We start from the raw sequence: 23,201 nt of genomic DNA, 5'->3' as shown, positions 1-23,201 counted from the left end.
CAGTACTAAAGGACTGGAATGGTTCAGTGCAAAATTGTGTCCAATACAGGCAATGCCATCATCCACACTGGCTGAGTAACACTACACTAATTGCCTTTCCCTTTATACAAGTCTCAGTATAAGTACTACACTGTGTTTGGGTGAAATACGTAAATCACTCATCATACAAGTATGCAGACATCCTCATTGATATCTCTCACTGATTTAATTTTAACTGAGCCCTGCATATTATAGCAACCAGCATATACACAGTCTACAGTTTGCTGCAATGTGTAAAAAGGAAGGAGCCCTAGTCTGTAAGACAATTCCAAATAACTCAGGGGAGGCCCTCAAGCAGCCTACATTCCTTTCTAACTTTATATTTACTGAATGGAGAGTAGAAAGGCACCCTTCAATATATATACCTAAAGCTATCTCTATTCGTCTTCAAAGGAACAGCAAATGGATGAGAGTTATTACAATACATGGCTTGTTGGACTAGATGCCTGCTGAGAATCAATACTAGTAACTGAACAAGGAGGAGGCCAGAAAGAAGGGATTGTAATGCAACAGAGATGCAAATGAGTCATCAGTGTTATAGATGAACCTGAGTTAGTGTGGAGAGTTTTAACATTTACAAATAGAGATACAGAGAACCTTTCTTTGATAATCTGAAATTAAACCTGAACAGATCGAATGGAGCACACTGTATACATCATTACTGGAAATGTTAATATCCTACACAACATGTTGCTCCGAGTGATTATCTCACATTTATTGTAAACACATTGACATTTACAGTAAACATGGTACATAATCTACACTGCAGGTACGGTATCACAGTCAGTGAGGAAAGATTAACGACGGTGAATCATGGCAAAATTTATCCCTCTCCATCTCTTTCTGTCCCTCCAGGCTTTCATATGAGAGTTTGCAAGGCATCAAACCAATAAGCAGAGTAGAGTATATATCATCTTGAGAAACCAAACAGCTTAGATGCAGAGATAATCATAAAAAACATTAAAAGTATCATTGATAATTGTCTTTTGCATAAGAGCATTTATTCTCTGTTAATGCTTGCATCTACTATTGTGAAAGGTTGCACCATTTCAGTTATGACATTTGTGAATTAAGATCATATATTCTTAAAAATAGCCAGACGACATTCTTCCTCATTCATTTCACAATGCATCAAACTTTATAATGAAGACTTTTAACGTTAGATCTCGTCTGGCTGTTTCTTCTGTTCCGACTGTACTCTCTTGCCATTGTCCTGAGCTTTGTATATTGTTTTACTGCATGTTTTAAAATGTCTTATGTTTTCATATTCTTACAATTGTTTGATACTGTATGTTTTAGGTTTTCATACTTTAATGTTTGTATCTCATATCCTGTTTTAAAATGGCTTACTGTATGTTTTCATATTCTTACAATTGCTTGATACTGTACGTTTTAGGTTTACATACTGTATATTAATGTTTGTATCTCATATCCTGTTTTATATGAGCATGCAATTACCCTTGTGGTTTAATAAAGTTGATCTCAGTTTGCATGAGAGTGAGAGTAACGTTACAAATGTTTTGCACAGAGGACTGTACTTTATGATCCATGAGAAGCACAAACTCAGCCAAGTTGTTACAGTGTTAATAGCTTGACTTGTAGACATCAATATTGGTAATTCCTATTTGCATGCAGCATATATGGTATGTACTAATATCATCTTATTGAATGCATCATTGACTATAGCTTTGCTCCCTGGAAGTCTACGCACAGTACTGATCAGCTTACATACTGTGTGAAGGCCACATTAATATATATGCCCCACTTGCTAATGTTGGATACTGCCACTGCATGGTAATGGCTAGCTGCACACATTTTGTTTTTCTGTGATCATGCAACTGAGTGAATTTGTCGATAATTTTTCTGCAATTTAAAAACCCTTAACATAACCTCTGATATCGCTTTCCAATTTCTTTAAACAGTCAGCCCTAATACAACTTTACAGCCCAAACTGAACTTTGTTTCCATAACCAAACTCAGAATTTGAATAACCGCACACAGAGATAATGTACACAAAACAAACCACTGGTTGGGGTATTATTCATACAGTACATCGTAAAACTTTCAATAATTGATAAAATCATGCATTTTTGTGACCAGGAGCAGTGATAACTCACTGATGAGGTCATATAAAGGAGAATGCCCTCAACCTCTCACAGACTCCATCTCCATCTGAGATGATTAAGTGACCTGCTGGGAGCAGCAGCATCTCTTGTAGATTAACAATTCAGCGATAAATGCTAATGGAACCACGAACTTGATGACAAAAATGATGAATAATTATAGTTACAAGATAATGAAAGCAGACCGTCATACAGGGGAGAGAAGATCCGGGATCTGATGTAATTATTCCGAATATACAGGCTTGTCTTTAATTACTGTACATGTACACCAGAGGTGAAGAGGATGTAGGGTAAAGAATGAAATCAATAAAACTCAGAGATGATTCATCGGCTGTCATTCACCAAGATGGTATCAAATCTGGAGCAGTTGAACTGGTAGAGATTTTAAGATACAGCTGATGACAAACTCTGAGTTACACAAAGTAATTGTCTGCACGATTAAATGCACTGTGCTGTACCATGGAGCGACTGTATGCAGCTTCCATTCAGAAAGCTTCAAAAGTAGATTTTATTTTTGGTTAAATATTATTACTTGATACAAAATCTTGTCACAATGTAGTTCATTAGCTTGGCCATTTCAAGTTCATTTTTTTTGTAGAAAATTAGAAATAACGACATAAGAGCTTGAAAATTTGGAACATTTTTAAACTGTTTAAATTGATTAAAAACTTGCTGTATAATCTTTGGTAAAAACCATTTAGTTTTTAGTCAGACCAAGTTTTGAGGAAAAATTCAACAAAATTTCTCCTTTCTTTTGCCTGAATAGCAAGTAAATTTCTGAGCCATTTGTCATAGGTTATAGGCCAAGCTGGTCCGCCAACTGTTTCCTATTTAAACATCAATTGGGAAAATTACGCCCTATTTGTTCTCTGTCACTAATTATCCAGTGAACAAAAGGAAAATTAGCCCACCAGTGATCTGGTATAAATACAGCCTACTGGACAGTTACAGTATAGTGCCTGATACATTCATGGTTCAGAAAAACAGGGTCAGAAAGTACAGGAAACATATAAGCTTTCAGGAGATGGGCTTGGAAAACAGATGGACTATAAAGTGCTACAGTACCAGTAAGAAATGTAAACATATAGCTGTCTGGCTCGTGGAATGTGGTACACATACCACTCTCCTGAGAAACATCAACATAAAGGCTTCATGTTGCTATGGGCAACATGACAACAAGAATGTCAAGATGCAACAGAAAGAAATTCCTTCAAGTTTACTATGATAAAACTAATGTTCACACTGAAGTACTTAATGATAAAAAGATGGGTCGTCTCCAGTAAATATACATCCTCACATGTATGTATGTATTTTAGATCCTCCTGCAAGCAGGAACTCGCGAGGAAGCCATCATTGCCCGGTTTATCAAAGCCGCAAGCTGACCGAAGTCAGTCTCTTAGATTCATATTTAACGTCAATTATGAATTGTCAACAACTGTGTAACTAGACGACATACATTAATCTTGGAGTGACTCGAACTCGGGACCTTATGATTGAAAGGCATCGACATTAACCACTGACAACTGAGCTAACCACTGAGCTAACACATGTATGTTGATGGTTCATGAATGTATAAATTATGCTACAGGAAAATTTAGATAACTACAGTACTAAGTATTGCAAAATTCACTCTGAACTAAACATGCAAAGGGCTTTTCACTTGTTTGTGTGGATGTCATCTACTCTAGGGGCCATTCAGAGTCTTTTACAAGAACAAGAAAATAAATGGGAGGAAAACAAATGTAGTTTTATGATAATTATAATATGCAAACTCCTGCATTCCCAAGTGTCAGACATGGTTGTTGTAAAGGTAAAAGTTCAAGAAGCAAGTAAATAATAAATTTAAGCAATAAGTTATCAACTCGAAGGGACATATTCATTTGAATATTCACAGTGGGATCTTGAATTTCATATTAAAATAGTATTCCTCACACTACAATATAACTAAGTATAACCAGTCATGCCTACTGGATCTATATAGAAGCAGTCAAATGTATTAACTGTATATATATATACTGTATATACAGGTTATAGAACTGTTGGTTCACATGCATCCATACTGCAGTGCATGGAAGCTATTTACTTTAAACTACTAAGGAATTTTTGTTCCATGGTCAAATTGGTTTGATTTCAGTTGATTCTGGTTTTGCATGACTGACTCTAAGGAATGTGACAATTATTTTGAAAAATGCGTGATTGATTGCATATATCAAGCATAACGATTGATCATGTATACACATTAAAATCAAGTTTCTGGTCATTCTTTTTATGGCATGGTCATGTATGAACTATTTTCAAGAGAATGCGTTATAATTTTGTCTTAAAGTGATAAGAAGTTAAAAGGACTTTTAAAGGTCTTTGGTCACCAAATATTCAAGAAAATATGAAAATGGTCACTCATTCTCAAGCTTTTACATGGTTCTTGCCACTCTCATAGAGTTTAATCCAGGGCTTTGACACATTTAATTGTCTAATTATTAACCTGACATCAATGTCTTTGAATAATTTGGACAGTCAGAACCTTAAAAAAAAGTAAATGTCACAACTTTAGACAATTTTTTAGCAAAAATATGCTAAAATCTGGGAGCATTAGGCCCATTGTTTGATGGCTTGTTGTGCTGTGACTGCTTGTCTCAATTAACTTGACTACGAATGTTGCAGAAAGGTACAGGAGAAAACTCTGAATTTGAAATGAAATCGTGAAAACCTGCTAAAAGATGTCTGCTGGTTCAAAACCATAAACAAACAATTATTACTTTATTTTGATGGCTGAGCTACTAGTAGAATAATCACTTCTTAAAATTATTGTGTAATCCGATACACCTCTACCAGCAGTATAACACAGTAACAGGCTGACAAATTGCTTTTTGACAGTAAGAAATAGTTAACCTACATAATAAACTGCAGTGCAATGAAGATGTGTGTTAATATTAGGTTGCAAATCAATTAACACAAAGGAACTAGACAAGAAAAATCAATTAAATCTGATACATGTTTGCTAGGGGAGATCAAGGGAAGAGAATCATTTCGATTGATTATTCAATAACAGAATCACATGCATCAAAAAAGTACACATTCTGTATTACTAGTAGGTTAGTAACAGTATGCTTACTGTACTAAATAGACATATAAATTTTACAGTTGAATGAAAAACAGGTGTTTGTTGTACAAGGGTTCAACCTACGGCCTCAAAATATCCCAACCATCAAAAACTCATCATGAAATAACCATGGTTTGAATCTATTGAGAACCACCTCTCCGGAATGGAAAATGAATAAATAATGCAGATACTTCTATATAGGCTAAATAATAATAAATAAATGATAAATAATGCGGATGTTCTCTATGACTTGAACAATAATTTCAAGATACACATCAACATATTAGACTACAGTGTACATGAAACTGTACTATTCACGCAGTATACAAACAAGGATAATTACAGCAATATGTGTGTACCTCCAAACAATTATGAATTAAGTGGACATGGTTACTGCATACAACTATATATACTGTAAATATATATATATATATATAGTATACAGCTGTGCAATATGTACAGTAATTGGTACTACACATTTAATTCAAACATACCTTGCAATTTGAATAGATGCTAAATGATCAGGTTCCTTCAAACTAAGGACACCCCCCTGGAGAGTTGCTACTCTGCTCTTCTCAATGTTCTCCAACAGAGATTGCATCCTCACACAAATATGTACACAGGCAGGCTAATATCCTACATCCCCTCTATGCCTGTCTATTACACACAGAAATTCCCAGTATACTGTATCATCTAAACACATCTTCAATTTGAATCCAAGCAGCTTCCAAACACATTCTGACTACTGTGTACTAAGTCCTTTACCAGCCAAGTCACACATGAGGTGCTACCAGCAAGGAAAACTGAATTTACGATAATAAAACCACACACACACACACACACACACGCAATGCACCAGTGACTGACAGTATAAACCCAGTGTTGCAGGAACTTGTATACTACCACTGTGCTACTGCAATCAAGACTGTGTTTACTGTGTGGGTTTGCAGTTCCCTACTAATGAAGAAATCATTCCACCACAGACCACTATCTGTGGGGCCTAACAGAAGGTAGTACTGTAATTGCATGCATGTGTCACTGTGTGTGTAAGCTCACTGGCTTCACTTTAGATTATTATGGTCAAGGATTTTGTTGTCCTTGGGGATTAATGGGGGGTCTGTGATGGAAGCACATGGGAGCTTAAATAAAGGGCTGATTTTATTTTACAGAGGAGTGTGGGATTGGGAAGACATTCAGAGGTAGTACTTTCAAGGTTGTTGGCAACAGCTACTGCAGGGATGAAGATGGGCTGCATGGAGACTACAATTAACATATAACAATTTATCTTAATCTGCTTCTATGTCTGCAGTCCGTGTGATGATAAAATATTCCAAAACTTTCCCAAATCATGGAGGAATAATGTAGAAATGCGGTTTCCTACTCACCTTGCTTCTCTCAAGTCCAACAATTGTTGCCACTGATCGTCCAGTTTGGCTAGTTTATATTCAATGTCGCTCGCCTTGGCTTTATTACTGGCTTCAACCAGTCTCTCACCCAGATCTTTCAAATAATTCCTGTTACTTTCCTGAGCTGTAATTTCTTCTTGGTGATCCTATAGAGGGTATGAATGAAAAAAACAATGTTATTCTATAAATGTTTTTTTCTTTCTCTACCACTTCAAACATTTTGTGTGCCTTTCAAAATAGTGTCTTAATACCAATTATTAATTTTGCACGATAACAATTGTTCAAAAGATTCAGTTTCCTTTGCATATGTTTGGAAAAATCTGCCTTCCATAACATTATTTTGCATGTCTTACCTGAATGCTTGAAAATTTATAACTGAAATCTTTGGTTCTTAAACTATCATATTTGAATCGAAAAATTCCTCTTAAATAGTTGTTACCCCATGTTTGCATATTATTCTTCTTGTTTTTGTATTCCGAGGAAGAAAATACTAAAGAAACCTAATATGAGGCACCACTCACAACTCTCTGTTAATTCATTCAAATCAAAAGAATGAGTGAGGTGATTTCATCTAAATCTTCAGGACAGGTAGAGAGAGGATTAGGGGTGGGGATGGGGATGACAGATATTCAAGGAGAAAGCTAGGCCATAAGGATTTACCTGTGCTACTCAGATAATAAGGACTATATATACCTAACTGGCATACATGTCATATTTATTCCATTATTCTAATATGCCAGGAGGCATTAACTTAAATAATTAACATTCACAATAGTATAAATATACCACTATACCTCATGGTCTGGAACAGCATCAGCTAGGAGTACATTGAAAAATGCCATAGCGTTACTATGGTAACATGTTCCATGCACTAACACGCTGCTAAGTTTTTCATAGTTGAACATGTATGCATCCCAATGACCATCCATGGCAATGATGGCATCATTTCCATTTTCTCACTTGAACAGAACTCGAAATCCAGCATTTTTATGTTTTTTATTTTTATCATTGTATAGTCACAAACACAGCAACACTTATTTTCCCATTGCATATGAATAATGATCGAATTCAAATTGTAGGTTAAACCATCTCTAACTGTTGATGTTTACCTGAATTGTTAAAAATTCAAGAATTCTAAGTTCAGAGACTTCTAAATTACCACATATATGGCTCAGTCAACCACTGTTTTATCTTGTACTTTCAGACCGATTGCGATATATAATTTCCATAGTTGTTCCATGTTGTTTTGTGAGGTAGCATATTTCCTCAACTAATATAAATTCCAACATCTGCCACTTAAGACATAGCATATAAATGAAATAGCGAACAAGGTGTGTTTTAGTTGCTTTCTGTTCATTCTTTTCATGAGTATAGTAATTAGAAAAAATTGATTAGAAAATATTGACAAACTTTTGTCTTTGCCATAGGAGTAGCTGACACAACTAGAGTTTGTATTATGTCCTATAAGCCATTTACGACTTATGGTAATACTCTCTGTTATGGCAGTGAAACCAATAGTTATATGCAGCACTCAACTCTTGCAATATTGCTCAATGCAGTCATCGCCCGTATGACATAACCACTTTCCATATAAGGGCTTATAAGCCTTTACACGTACCATAATAAACCTTCAAATCACTCAGATTAAAAAACAACCTTGCTATTAAACATTTATTTATGGACTCCCCGTTAGATGTACTTCCTGTTACGTGTGAACGAATTACGATAATGCACTTTAACAATTAATGATGCTCAAAAGGTTTGGACGAAAACTGTCAGCAAAAATTACACAAAGTTATATAAGTCCATCAAAAAATATGTAAATACATCTTTCTCTCTCTATGATGATAATCCTTCCATAAAGATAAAATTAAATCTAAAATCAGATTTTTATTTTTCCTTCAGAGTTGTAAACATTTTTTAAAAATTCTATTCCACAAACAAGATGCTTACTGGCATACTATAAACAAGTAAACAGGTCAAGTTCTTGCACACAATATATAAACATGTAAATCGCTTGATCCAACTTGGACCCCTGAGCAGCTGTCTTCAACTAAAGTGAAGTTCACATATAGCTTCTTTACACACTGACACCTTCCTCTATTATTTTAATCGTCTGTAGTGTCAGGTCACATGTTGTTGTGAAATATGATACGTCCATTCTGTTTCCAAGAGCAGCAAAACCTTTTAAGATGAGAAAACACACACACACACTTTTCCTCATCTTGTCTCAGCTGGGGTAACTTTCGTGGAGAGATTGAAAAGTGAACTACATGCTGTAAAAATATTTAATGTACGTCCAGAATATTAAACATGTCTGCAAATGTATTTTCAATTCTACTTCCTCCACATATTTCTGACAGATCAATCAATACACTGGATCTTCAAGATCTGCTGTTTTCTTTGATCCGAGCTATGTGGCGTGACTTGCTTGGGTCTGTATCTAAAGATAGCACAGTTGATCTTGCAGTGCTACATCACTGGCCACAGATGAGAGACTCTGAGTAATAAGTACAATAATCTTACGATATGTTTACCCTCCAAAGCCATTGCTAGGACACCTAGAAGTCAATCGCTTCCAAAGTAAAATTTACAGACTGATCAGTAAACAAATGAACCAAATATCGCAAACTGAAACAGTAAATATAGCGATTGAAGCTGGTTAGAATTTATACATTTTAAGCAGAAACTAGAATTGTCCTGTATGAGTTAGCTGGCATAGATTGTCCAAATCCCTCTCTCGAGCATTGATCTTGATCTAATACTGATGCCAATACTGCAAAACATCTGCTCACAATATGTTATTAATTACTACCACCAGCAACTTGTTTGCCTGTTTATTATGATTCTACTGAGAATCGTGTGTTGGATAGAAGATTGGATTTGAAGGGGAGACAGACTGACTGAATAAAAAAAATCAGGTTAATTTGGAGTAAAGATCAAGATACATCAATATAAAGTATTTTCATGCGTATAGGGTTCATGTACTCTTCGACCAGTAAATCATTTCTATTTGGTTAACTTAGATTCCATCTTTTATGAAAAAAACTTTTTCAGTAATTTTTATTTTTATTATTTATCATTATTCAAAAGAATGATCATACATGTATAAAACATTTTACTCTTGAGTATAGGTTTAGTACCTGTCATAATTGGCTTTTATTTTAATTTACAAATTAATTAATCACCTATGTACATACATAGAAAATTAGCATTATCACCAATTCATATTGTAGATTTTGTAGTCATTCTGTTATATCGCTTTACGCTTCACCAGTGCTTTTAATAGTTTTTCGATCTCATATTCCTGTTTATATCTGTTATATATTGTTCTGTTGTGTTGGGTTTTTTTAGGTTCTAATTTCAATTGGAATTTTCACTTTTTAGCATTCAAATTGTAGATTTTGTAGTCAATCTGTTTTATCGCTTTTCGCTGCACCAGTACTTTTAATAGTTTTTCGATCTCATAGTCCTGTATATTTCTGTAGTTGGTATTTTGTATTTACTGTTTTTTCTATTTATTGTTTTCTGTCATTGTATTTTCTAGATTGTTTGTAAAGCGCACAGATGCATCGCGCGAAGTGCGCTATATAAGATTTTATTTACATTACATTACAATTCACACTTATGTAGATCTGCTTGAGTACTTTAAAATGGTTAGCCTATAGAGAGAGATTTAAATAATGTTACTGAATATTAATCTCAATGATCATATGTCAAATTAAATTCAAACTGAAAACGTGTTAGAATTAAGTCCAATGAGAATTCTGATCTCATGGCAGCAGCCTAAAGATGTTTGATTTTGTTCAAAAACCTGTTGAGACAAAATCATTTCAACAGTGCATTGACAAACTAAAGAAGGATTTAGAATTTAATTGTTGTTAAAAGTGTTTTTATTTTTCAATATTACTTTTTTTCTCTGAAATGCTATCAGTTCTTCTCCCATGAGTGTGTAATTGTTCTAATCTTATTGAAACTAATTAGAAATAGCAAATTCTACAAATCTGAATATTGATGGATATCAAAATCTATTGCTCCTTAATGCAGTAAGTTATCAGATATTTTTGTACAAATTTTCCTTTCAAGATAATGTTGGTATTAAATAATTTAAAACTTGAATCAACTTTCCAAAAACAGGTTACACACTGCTAAGATCTATTCACAATAGGCTTCAACTCTAATCCTTACATATTGCATTACTCTAGACACCAAAACCAACCTAGTTTATGCTTCAAAAGGCAAAGGATTCTACAAAATGTTGGTCATAGTTTGATACAATAAACTGTAGGATTTAATGGACTATGCGCACGTTGCTATTTCAAGTGATTAAAGCCAGATACGTATAGCGATTAAGAATTTACACAATTTCCAATCCACCATCAAAATTAACCCAAAATGTCTGATTTGTGTCTAGTGATAGAGACTAGGGTTTTGGGTTTGCTTTCTGCATAATTATGCTCATTAATATTCTCCTCCCACTCAATTAATCACTCACAAAATGCAGTTAATATATATCAAGTCAGCGTAGCATAGAGGGTATTAGTCAGAAAACGACACGAACGAGTAAACATTTTCATTCCGAAGAGGCTTGAATGCCGCAAACAACACTCGCACATTATTCAGTTCACAAGAATTCCTGATCGTTGTATAAGCTGCTTAGACAAAAGGTTTTTCCGACTGCTGTACATAGTCTCTCTTCCATTCTCGACAAACATGTGAATATGACAGTCTGGTTATCACAGCGAATAAAAGGCAGATCCTAAAGAAATATAGGCATACACTAAGAAAATCTAAAGCTCCATGGTCGGTCGTTACAATGTATCACAAACAATCGTTATCACTTGCAAAGCACTAGATCTTTTGCACAGTAAATATTCAGTTTGGGGCCCTTGGCAACCATAAGTTCATCGCTGTGGGTAATGCACACACTTGTAAATTGTCACGTTGTGATATGTATGCAGAATGCTAGCTCTTTAAAACTCAATGGTGACAAGGGAGCAGCTGGCATAGGGTGTTGATGCGCTCTATACTATTACTCAATGGCTACTATAATGGCACCATGATCACCACAGAAAGAACCAAAGGTACACTTTCTCATATTTTGATACCACTAGTGGAGTCAAGACAATAAATTTTCAAGTATTAAAGAACCAATGCATACATTTTGCTATTTTGGGCAAAAACATTGTGATAAAATAGCAATCTGTGAATTAGGGATTTTGATTTATGGAGAGTACTTTCATATCAGGGTTGGGGATTCCTGTGTCACTACCTCATAAATCAGTGAAATTTGTAAAAAAAAATAATTTTTATAAAAGCATTGTTTGGCATTTGTCAGCAAGAAACACAAAATAAAATTGTACATTTAATCAAATGAAGACATCACTCTAAAATGACTTTTTTTTTGGTCAAATGTTTGTTTTTAAACTTCATAATGTTAAAAAGAAATTTGATTTGTCATTGCATTGAACTATGTACATCATTATAGGATTTTAGTATTGACAAGCTCAAAATCAATTCAAAATGTTGTTTATATATATGATAAAGTCTCCTTTTGTACCCAGTTGTTACTAAAAATGACTGTGTTGTACATATGGTATAGAGTGTAGTTGTACATATGGTTATAGAGCAGGGTGGTCCAACCTACGGCCCGCAGGCCACAGTACGGCCCGCCGCAGGGTCGCGTCCGGCCCGCCAGAGATGCTCTACGGTGCGAAATTTTAGTGAGCAGATTTATTGATAACAATTTGAAGCTATATAATAAATCATTCGAACCTTCTGGGTCCAAAAACTGCATACAGGTCAGTTTGTGTGACACTCTCTTAGCGGAGGGGGGGGGCGGCTGAACTTTATTCATCTGTTTTATCAGGAAGGAAAATAAATCAGTGCCCTCCGCGCGCAGTGCTCACATTTTGTTGCCTTGGGCTTCGGGCCAAAAAATCGAAAAATCGAGCGTAGGGTTCATGCGGCCCCCTCCTTCATCATAATCATTCCATGTGGCCCTCCTCTGCAAAAGGTTGGACAACCCTGTTATAGAGTGTAGTTCTAAATCACAGACAAATAACGGTAAACTGATGTTTAAAGTGATCAAGAAATGACAAACTTGATTCAAAAGCATGAAACCTCACCATATCCATCAGGAAGAAATCACTATGCCCGTGTTTATTGAAAATATACAGATATACACACTGTACACTCTATGACACCTACAGAGACCAAGATTTTCAATGTGGAATTCCAATGAGAATTGTGCAGTTAGTATGTGTAGCCTATATCATTGTCTACAGACCTACAAGTGTCACCTAAACCTCTTTTCTTGATGGTGCAAGTAAGATTGTCAAAAGAATTTGACAGTTTATTTTATGCACAAAACAACAATTCACACCATTAATAATTTCAATTTCTGATGTCTGACATCGTCAAATATGAACACCCTAAATCCAGATCCTTTGCACCTTAGTTCCAAACTGAAGAAGGCTAGGAACAGACGTTTTCACTCCACCCATGAACACATTTGTTTCAAGCACAACAAAGTCGTTCCCATCTGTGATGTTATGCAAATCCTTGGCATGATAGTTTCCCTTTAAATTGTATACCTTAAGAAACCCTATATGATTATGCACAGAAGTCAAAGGCTTCAATGTTACTGGTACTTTTTACCCAGTCTTGGGGGAGCTTATTTGAGACAAACAAGTCATTATTACAAGCCCCTTGAGAGATTACAGTCAGCGATATGGTAACTGCATTTACCATAATCCTATAATATTTCAGAATCATCCTGCTTGTCAGTTTAGCTTCAATAAACATTCCACATTTTCAAGGTGTCAATTTATACACAAGTCACCTGTTAGATGATACCTATACATTTTGTCAAGGATTTCCGGACGCATTTCTTAGATAGACTGAGATTTTTCCTTCTCCAATAGTTGATGATAATGAGTACCCCTACTGCATCAGTGTATTGTTTTCATGGAAGACATGTTCTTCATAGGTGGCAGTATTACAGAAAGGCTTTCATTTTGTTAACTTAGAAACACACTTGCCACTTGCTGCTTATTGTTACAAACTTAAGGTATATTGCCCCAACATATGTCACAAAAATAACACCAATGGGTGACCATATTATATGTTTTGGTAACTTTAGTTTTCTTTGAAAGAAATGTCGATAAAGATAACCAAATGCCTTTCAATAAACAATAACTGTTAAAATAACTTAAGTGGAAATGTGCAATTCTCACATAAGAAAGACAACTTGTAGTGAAAAACTGATTGATACTGAAATAAAAAAGACATATGGAACAAGTGGAGGAGACATATGCAAAGAGAATTTTTTTCTTCTTAACTTCAAAGTGAGAAGAAAACTGCTTACCTACTACAAAAATCCTGTGTCGGTAAATATTTCAGTTTAGCCTCTGAAGAAGATCCTGCTCGGACCCGAAAGGTCAGGCCTTCTTCACTTTACATGTTTTTTTAAAACTTATGATATAAAGACAAAATTTAAGATATGGGTGGTAGATGGAGTCGTATTGAGTAATGAGGATCTACCAAACCACAGAATACTTTTACAGTATCACTGATATGAAAATGAACATCACCATTTTTCAATGATCCATATATGTTTATGCTTTTGCTGTTCTATAAAAACATGGCTAATTATGACAAATTAATCCTGAAATCTGTTTTTAATTTGAAAGTTGATTGTCTGTTTAGAATGATCAGCTGACAGTCACCATGGCAATGACAGGTACTTTCAATTAAATTTGAAAGGAATTGAATGTGTGGAGCTAGTTCACTATTTACATCAAATTTTGTTCACAGAGAAAAGACACCAAACACATTTGATCCAAAAATAACATCTTTGTGGCCTAATTTCTGTGACTATAAAAAGTCTGCTTTCAACTCCTGAATGACTTAATAAGGTAAGATTTAATTGTGTGTCATGCTAACTCTATGTCAGAGAGATGGCAAATATAACTATGCAGTTGAAGGTGATCATATTTTGATGGAGCTGAAATATGATAACAATCCTCAATGAATCCCCAAATTAAGGGAGAAAGTATTCTTGAAAGTATTACTCAAGAGAATGTTCTCAATGAAACTCACTTTAATAGATTTGCAGATTTCTCTCAAATTGTGATCATTCACTCATTCTGACACTAACAGTTCACTCACAAAATGCGGATGTTGAATTAAGTATTATTAAAGTACTTTTTCTGGTGTATGGGTCTAACGAAACTCACGTAAATATCTATTTCTCTAAACTTGTCATCATTTATCATTTATCCATTCTGATACTAGAAAAATCTGCCCTAAACTTGATTTAAGAACCTCATTAAGATACTTAACTATTGCAAACATAAACAATTTTTCATAAAGTGGAATTAAATTTGAAGTCTGTCATTTTGTGAAGACAAAAAGTGAGAAAACGGAAAATCGATGCTGTCATTCCAATCTCAAAGTTTCTTTAGCCCATCTTCAGCAATGTCTTAAATGGTTTATATATTAACAACTGGAAATAATCACCAGCAAACAGATAATTTTGAACCAGAAAGATAGAATGGATGGCCCTTTGTCTTGACCTATTGACAGGCTTCAAAACAAATTGACACCTACAAATTTAATATCCAGTACAAAGAGATTTCACTGTAACACTTAAATGTAAATCAATTTTCTTGATTGGAGGCAGGATCACTTGTAAATAAGTTGTTTTAATGACTTCAGGATACAAAACTTTAATTGGGAAACATCTCTCACTGCTGGGAAATCCTCTTGTTATATTCCTTTCCGAGATTCTTGTAGTTACTTACCTGCTCTATATACTTATGAATATTTATATACTTATGAATATTCACAGCATGAATATTCACACAGGTGATAAGCCTTTTGCATCAAACTGACCAATCCTCTCGTTATGTTCCTGACCCCTTCCCTCCATTAGCTTGTTTGACATAGGTCACCCCCTCTGACCCCACCACCACCCCCCTCCCCCTCCCAGCCAATTTAAGAAAAGTTCACTTACTTAATGATTGCAGGACAAAAATAGAACCAAAAATTGCTACTTACGGTGTTGAGTTTATCCAACAGATCTTCCATGCTTAGGTCTCCATTCTGTGATACTTTCATCTGCATCCCATTCATCCAATCAAACATTTCCTTGCACTTGTCAGAGAATCGAGTCCATTCGTTAAGCTTGTCTGTGATTTGTTGCTTCCTTTGAAGATTTTGCAAGTGACGCTCATCCAACTGTTTCGAAAGTAAAACTAAGCGTTCATGGAGGACTGAAATGTCATCGGGACTAACAGCCTGTGACAAACGATGCTCCGACTTATGCAACTTCTCCAGCTCGGATTTCTTTATCGAGAATATCTTTTCTGTTTTCTGCACGGTTTGGAAGTAGAAGACGGAACAAAACAGTTAAGGAGAGGCCTTTTGGCTTTCAAATGCTTGAGTCAAACCTATGCAAAATATTCACTGAAATAACACAAAATAATTTTAATATCAAAGCATTTTCACATATTTATTACAAAGTATGATGACTACTGGACTGATGAAGGTATTTTGCTTATTGAAATCTGAGTCTCAAATAATATAACTGACCCATCACTTCAACCCCTATTTGTTTGCTACTTACAGACATATGAGTTCTGATGTGTTTAGCAATAAGGGGGGGTGGGGGGGGTAGAGGGATGGAGGGAGGGGGAGTAAAAACACGATACATATTCTTTTAAATGAACTGTCTTCATTAACTAGTTGGTCATCTCACACTAATAGATTTTCTTTATTTACTTATTCAAATTTCTCTCAATGTTTCATTTTACTTACACTGCATGCCTTGCGATGTTTTGAGAGGCTGTCGTACTGGCTGGTCACTTCTCTGGAGGTCTCCTCTTTGACTTCTTGCAGCCAGTCTTGCAGTTCTACGATGTTGTCGTCTGTACTGTGCCATTCCTTCAGAATGTCGGATAGATGTGCAGCGCACCTTTTCATGCGGCTGTTTAGGCTGTACCAAAGTTTCTGGATGCCGTCCAGTTCGGACTGAAGTTGTTCTGATGCTTTGCGATTTGAATTCTGTAGGAGTTCTTTCCCATCTTCATTGAGAGTGAGATAAGAACCCTCTTGAATAGAGAACTGTCTTTGGTCGTCCTAAATGAAGCAATGAACGAGAAAGAAAAACACTAAATCATACAACTTGAAGGTAAAAATTCACATGAAAACTGCAAAAAAAACTTATACCATGACTCACAATGCTAAAAATATCCATTGATTATTTGATACTAATCCTACTTGTTATTGACCTGTTCCTCTTTCTTTATTTGTTCTGGAGCATGTTTTCCCCTTCCATTAGATCTTTATCTATTACATTATGGACAATTCCTCGTGATCTCACATTTCTGTTTGATTCAATTTTGTATTATTATGGAACAAAATATCACACAAACTTATCAATTTCATATCAATTAGAATTATTTCATAAACTTGTCAAATCTTATTTATTTAACTCAACCTCCCTATCTTTAAAAATAAGAAATCAAATTTTGATTGAAATAAATCAAAGTCACTGCAAGAATGTCAACCAACACAGTTTAACATATAAATCTGCGTATTGTGAAACTGCAGTCACAACAATATGGAGATATTTGGTATATTTACAGCACTTTATGGCAAACATATCACATTCCTCAAAAAGCCTGGCTTCTGAATAATACCATTTGTAAAGGTAAGTAAATCGCTTTGCCCAGTGACTGTCTAGAGCAGGGGTGGGCAACCTTTTTGAATGAATGGGCCAGATTTTAGGAGTGAAAGATTAACAGGGCCGCACCTAACCAACGACCTGCTGTTGATTTCAAACCTTTGATTCCGAGGACTTTTAAGCAATAGGTGTGTGTACTATTCTGTATTCACAAAAACATAATTTCAATACAGTACAGTTGATAATTAATAGTGATAATAGGCCTACCTGACAGCATCATTAGTGCCGATAAATTCTAAGCAGCTAGCTCGTTTTCTGTGATGATGTAAAATAGATTGATTTTTTCTTTTTCTTGAGACATCGCACAGGCCGCAAAAAAACTCACTGACGGGCCGAATGTGGCCCGCGTGCCGTAGGTTGCCCACCCCTGGTCTAGAGAGTGTTATAAGTACATCATGCTGGTTTATCAACTATATACAAGACTTGCTGTACAATGAAAGGTCACCCACTGGTTGTCTTGAGACACATTGTGGATTGCAGTGATGGGGGACCGAGCTGTGCTGACCCCTTGTGTCGATGCCACGTACTGCACAGAGCACATTTCATTCCCTACAGGGAGGTTACTTTCTAAATTGCTCACCTTAACTTGTGCATGAAGACTTTTGAGTGTCTGCAGTGATTCTGTTCCTACTTCATACATTGGGAAGGCTGCCTCCATGTGTTTCAGCCATTCAGTCAGTTTGGAAAGACTTTTCTGGTAACTTTGCCATTTCCTACAAAAAAACAAAATACAGAATCAATGACATGAATTACACAATTAACAACTATTAAGAAACCCTAAAAGGGAAAAAAGACATGATAAATCACTTAAATATCTTGCTCTTCATTCTGACAGTCATATGTTTTCATATTTTGTTCTATCTTTTTTTAACCTTTTAAAAATACAAGTAAAAAATTACAAGTTTAACATCAGGAAAAGAAAGTTAAAAAAAAGTAGTAGTAAAAGACATCACAAGGGTTGTGACATCTCATAAAAGTCAGAAAAATGAATTTACACAGAGTAAATATTTCAATAATTCATGCTGCTTTCTTTCTTTATCTTAGATTGGTAAACCAAATCTCTGATCATTGAGTAGTAAAATATCCTCCTATAGAGGGTGCTCTTTTTAAATATATTTGTCACCATTTGTAACAACAGGTAATTCAGAGCTGACATAATTCACAGTTAATATTACATGACCAAGACACCTAAATATATCGACTGGACGTTATTGATCGATACGTACTTGATATTCTTGTCGATGATGTCCTTGCGTTGTCCTGTTCTTCGTATCACACTCTGCCACTGCTCGTTGAGCAATCCCAGTTTGTTCTGAAATTCCTGGGGGTCCTCTACCTGCCCCTCTGTGATCATCCTCTGGCCATCACTGATGATGGAGAAGAGAATCTGCTGACGGTTGAAGATGTCCGACTCAAACAGCTGTTGGAGAGAAGAACGAGTCCATACTATTTATCAGGGAAGACACCCCACATTTACCATGAAAATTAGATAGGATCCATTGTTTTGCGGAAAAATCTTTACAGAGTATATCAGATATAAATATTTGAAAAACAAAAGAAATGATGAATCCCAATTTAAGTAGGAAATCTGTTTTGATTTGATGAACATAATTTGATCCAAACTCTTCATATTACCAAAATTGTCATAAAATCTCCAAATTTAAATAACTAAGGTTCACATGATTTACACTTAAACTCTCTTCAAAGTGTTATCTTGAGAAAATTTAGCCAATTTAGCGAGCTGAACATTGGGGGATAATACTGCTGAGGTAATACTCATCCTCTTTTGCAACCTTGTTGAATCTTTTGTTGAATGATATGCTCTCCAGTTTATGCTTTTACAACCTTGTTGAATCTTTTGTTGCGTGATATGCTATCCATCTTATGCTTTTGCAACCTTGTTGAATCTTTTGTTGAGTGATATGCTTTTGCAACCATGTGGAATCTTTTGTTGCGTGATATGCTATCCATTTTATGCCTTTACAACCTTGTTGAATCTTTTGTTGAATGAGATGCTATCCATCTTATGCTTTTGCAACCTTGTTGAATCTTTTGTTGAGTGATATGCTATCCATCTTATGCTTTTGCAACCTTGTTGAATCTTTTGTTGAGTGATATGCTATCCAGTTTATGCTTTTGCAACCTTGTTGAATCTTTTGTTGAGTGATATGCTATCCATTTTATGCTTTATAATAGTTTCTTCCATTAATTCTCTGTCAGGACATAATAAACTTACATCATATACTTTCTGTTGCTCCAGCAGTCCCTCATAGCTTCCTGCGATATCTACAGCCAAGTCCTCCTCTGCACTCGTCAAGAAAGAGCTCCAGGCTTCACACTTTTGTCGGAAATTCTGTTGTTGGAGAAGGATGGCCTGGAGTCGGCGATACTTCTCTGAAAGACGTGAAGATAGGTAGCTCCATCTAGTATTTAGGTCGGTCAGATTCTTGGTGTTCTCGGCATCCAGGCTGTGTCTGTACCCCTTGCTGTTCAAGGAATTTAACTTTGGCTGGTTTTCCATGATGGTCTGTGAGATGGTCTGTAAGAGTAAACAATTGTCACATGGTTAGTTTTTAATAATTTCAATGATGATTTCATTAGAAATTAAAGTAAGTCTATGACAGAACAAGTCACTGAAATGAAGAGTTTTGCTGAAGGGATAAAAAAAACCTATATGAATATTGCAAACATTAAAATGCTTTACCCTTAAACTCAAACAAAATCTTACCAAGCTAGCAATCAGTTTATATGAATGTATAAGAATAATAAGCATGATTCAGGGTTTTCGACCCAAATTTCGATCTTCAATAAGTTTTACACAAAATTAAGTCAGAAATATTTTGCTTGTTGCGAGGAGGGTGGTCTTCCGTTACATAAGATTCAATGTGGCAAATTAACAAGTAAATATTGTTGGGGAATACGTCAAACATAATTCAACGAAATTCAACAAGTGCCATTTCCAGTGGAAGAGAGCAATGTGACATAGTAGTTATTGTTGTACCTTCAAAGTGGCCATTCTCTCTCTGATGGTCTTCTCATTTTCAGAGCAGCTAGGGTCTGTCTCCTCGATAACCGCGGCTTCCTCTGCCAACCATGCCATGAGTCCGGCAGCCTCATCTCTGACTTTACTCTGAAGCAAGACATCTTCCTCTTCTGTGCTAATATGTCTCTGTAGAGTTTCTTGAATAGCTTCTTGTTTCTGTTGAACAAAAAAATTCAAACAATAATTAAATACCATCACATTTCTTTATGAATATGTATGTCTGTATTTTGCACTTATTTGTCATATTTTTCTTGTGGGGAAGGATAGATGATTTACTTTCAGGTTGCTTCATATCTATGCAATTTTGAATCCAGCACAGCAAGTATACAATGAAGTATTTTATTCAAGCGGGTATCTCTAGATAATGAGAGTGATACTGAATTTTACATCAAAGTTTGAAATAATGGAACAGGTGAGTTTATGGAATTGTTCCCCAAAGATAGTGCGGAACCCACTCTTATCTATTTTGCATGGGGAACTAATGGGCATCCTAAAAGACCATGGCAATACTAGCGCCTCTAATGTGAAATCCACAGGCCCTTTATTTTTGCACTACTGTATTCTGATACAATTACGACTCATTCCACTTCTTTCGTATAATTCCCACTCAATATCAAAATTATATTTTAAACACTTGCATTATCGTTGGTATTTACACGGTATTAATGCGTTCTTTTTTAAAGGTGAGTTTTCTTGCGGATGAAGCATTTAAACTTTTACCTGAGCTAGTACTTTGCATCTGGAAGTGATATTGTTCTTGGTACTATCATCCATATATCTGGTCAGGAGAGGGGTGAGGTTCATGACAGACTCAACCTCCTGGTATTCTTCAACTTCATAGAGAAGATCCTGAAGATTAAAATATTTATCGCAAACTTGATGATAAGATAACCAGCAGATTAACCTCATGCGACACAGTAATCCAAACATGGGCTTAAGGGTAATACTGCTTCCATATTACTTTTTCAGCTGAAAATGAAATTTTGACATATTTGGGTTCTTCTCTATTTTTTGTTTTGAAGCTTGTTCCCATACCAAAAATCCCCACATTAATCTACTTCATTAGCTCGACTCATGAAATTTCATTTCAAATGATGAAGTACTTAGAAAAATCACGGAGAAAGTTGAAACGCCTATATCCTATTTGCAAACATAATGAAAATAGAGAAAAAATTCTTCAAATTCTGAAAACTTGTATAGTTTTTAGTATTTTGCTACATTGTATCATTTCAGGTGATAATTTTGGTGAATAAAGTTACAGAGTTTGTTTACCGTTTCTTCACGCCATGGTAAGAATGTGACAAATTCGACCGAAAGCTCTGGTCTGTGGTGATATTCAATCGGCAAATTAGCAATTTCATTTGAGCATATTTCAGGAATGATATTGAGCGCTTGTGCTCAAATTTCAACAAGACATTTTTTGGCCATATTTAGAGCAACTCTCTTCCTTGAGACATATTACACTCCGGTTAGACTGACCTTAATCTGAAACTGGACACATTTATTAATGACTGTGAAGATCATCTTTTTTACCTTGCACTCCTGCAGTCTCTTCAACCTCTCCTCCCCAGTTTCTTCAGGTCTTGCCTCCCTCTTACCCTCACTTTCTTCTTCCTTCTCAGAGAGCCACCTCTCAACTTTACCATAGTTATCCTCAAACTGCTTCCAGATCACCAGATTATTCTCAAAGAGCTGGATCGTATCTTTAAGTTGCTCCTCAACGTTATTCCACCTGACACAATCAAAACAGTTGAATGTATTTCAAAATATGTGTTGCTTTGTATGGCAGCTTAAAAGTGCCATCATCATGATAAGAACATCTAACCCTACAAAAGATTACATTTTTCAGGAAAATTATTGAAAGGATGAGCTGTTATAAACAGTCATTTCAACTATGTTTCAGAAAATTTGTTAAATTACACATTGGCAAAAAAGTCAACAATTTAACATTCTGCCAAAACTTGTTTGAAACGACAAAATACCACCATGCAACCAATTCATTTTTTTTCCAGTTTTTTGACAAGATATGCTCTTGAAATGTGAACCTTTTTTTCTGAAAAAAAAAAATTATTGGGGGAAAGATATTATCTTGAGGGCACTTATAAGCTGCCATAGTCTAGTGACAGTGACTGGGACAAAAAGTCATTTAATCTAGTCTGCATATTCAATGTGAAGAACCCAATACTGCTTAAAGTTGACGTAGTATTAGACAAAGCACCTTGTACATTTTGGTACGAGAAGAAACGTTTGATATACCTTATACAAGAACAATGCATTGTTTTGACCAACAATGCATTGTTTTTTGCAACACTACATTTTAAATTTTTTTCCCTTCACGAGCAGTATCAGATCCTTCCACATTGTTTAAATGAGAATCAACGTTAGATACACTATACAAGAACACTGCATTGTTGTTAACTGGAGCGAATCTGTAGGACGGTTAAAAAACCCCCAAAACACTGGCTACAGTTCAGAGAGTTGTTGGCCTACCTTTCCACTACGTCTGACAACCGTTTACTGATCACCTCGGAGACGGTCGCTTTTGAGATTGACTGAAGCTGCGTGCTCTTCTTCTTACAATCTTTCAGCTGATGTTTGCTCTCTTGAAGATGTCGCAGAGATTCCTGAAAATTTTGGAAGAAAAGATCAATAAATGCACAATTATTTATTATCCGGATTAAAATGTTATTTTGGTTTTCTGTTAGTAAAACAGCACGAAATCGATATGTAATGAATGAAC

General features: G+C 35.4%; 1 protein-coding gene across 9 annotated transcripts in view; it reads right to left on the bottom strand.

Moving 5' to 3' along the window:
* The window catches only part of LOC139971612 (uncharacterized), a 254,208-nt gene that overhangs the window by 27,707 nt on the left and 203,300 nt on the right, over nt 1–23,201 (bottom strand). For all 9 annotated transcript variants that reach the window (XM_071978246.1, XM_071978247.1, XM_071978238.1 and 6 more), the window contains 10 exons: nt 22,952–23,085; nt 21,995–22,193; nt 21,182–21,310; nt 20,420–20,617; nt 19,655–19,957; nt 18,645–18,838; nt 17,999–18,131; nt 16,491–16,811; nt 15,732–16,046; nt 6,648–6,814 (listed from right to left, as the gene is read on the bottom strand). In XM_071978246.1, the coding sequence (XP_071834347.1) occupies nt 6,648–6,814; nt 15,732–16,046; nt 16,491–16,811; nt 17,999–18,131; nt 18,645–18,838; nt 19,655–19,957; nt 20,420–20,617; nt 21,182–21,310; nt 21,995–22,193; nt 22,952–23,085 (2,093 nt within the window). The remainder of the gene's footprint in view (nt 1–6,647; nt 6,815–15,731; nt 16,047–16,490; nt 16,812–17,998; nt 18,132–18,644; nt 18,839–19,654; nt 19,958–20,419; nt 20,618–21,181; nt 21,311–21,994; nt 22,194–22,951; nt 23,086–23,201) is intronic.

The sequence above is a fragment of the Apostichopus japonicus genome, chromosome 8, assembly GCF_037975245.1.
Source record: "Apostichopus japonicus isolate 1M-3 chromosome 8, ASM3797524v1, whole genome shotgun sequence".
Lineage (NCBI taxonomy): Eukaryota > Metazoa > Echinodermata > Holothuroidea > Aspidochirotida > Stichopodidae > Apostichopus > Apostichopus japonicus.
This window is presented reverse-complemented; position numbering and strand designations above follow the sequence as displayed.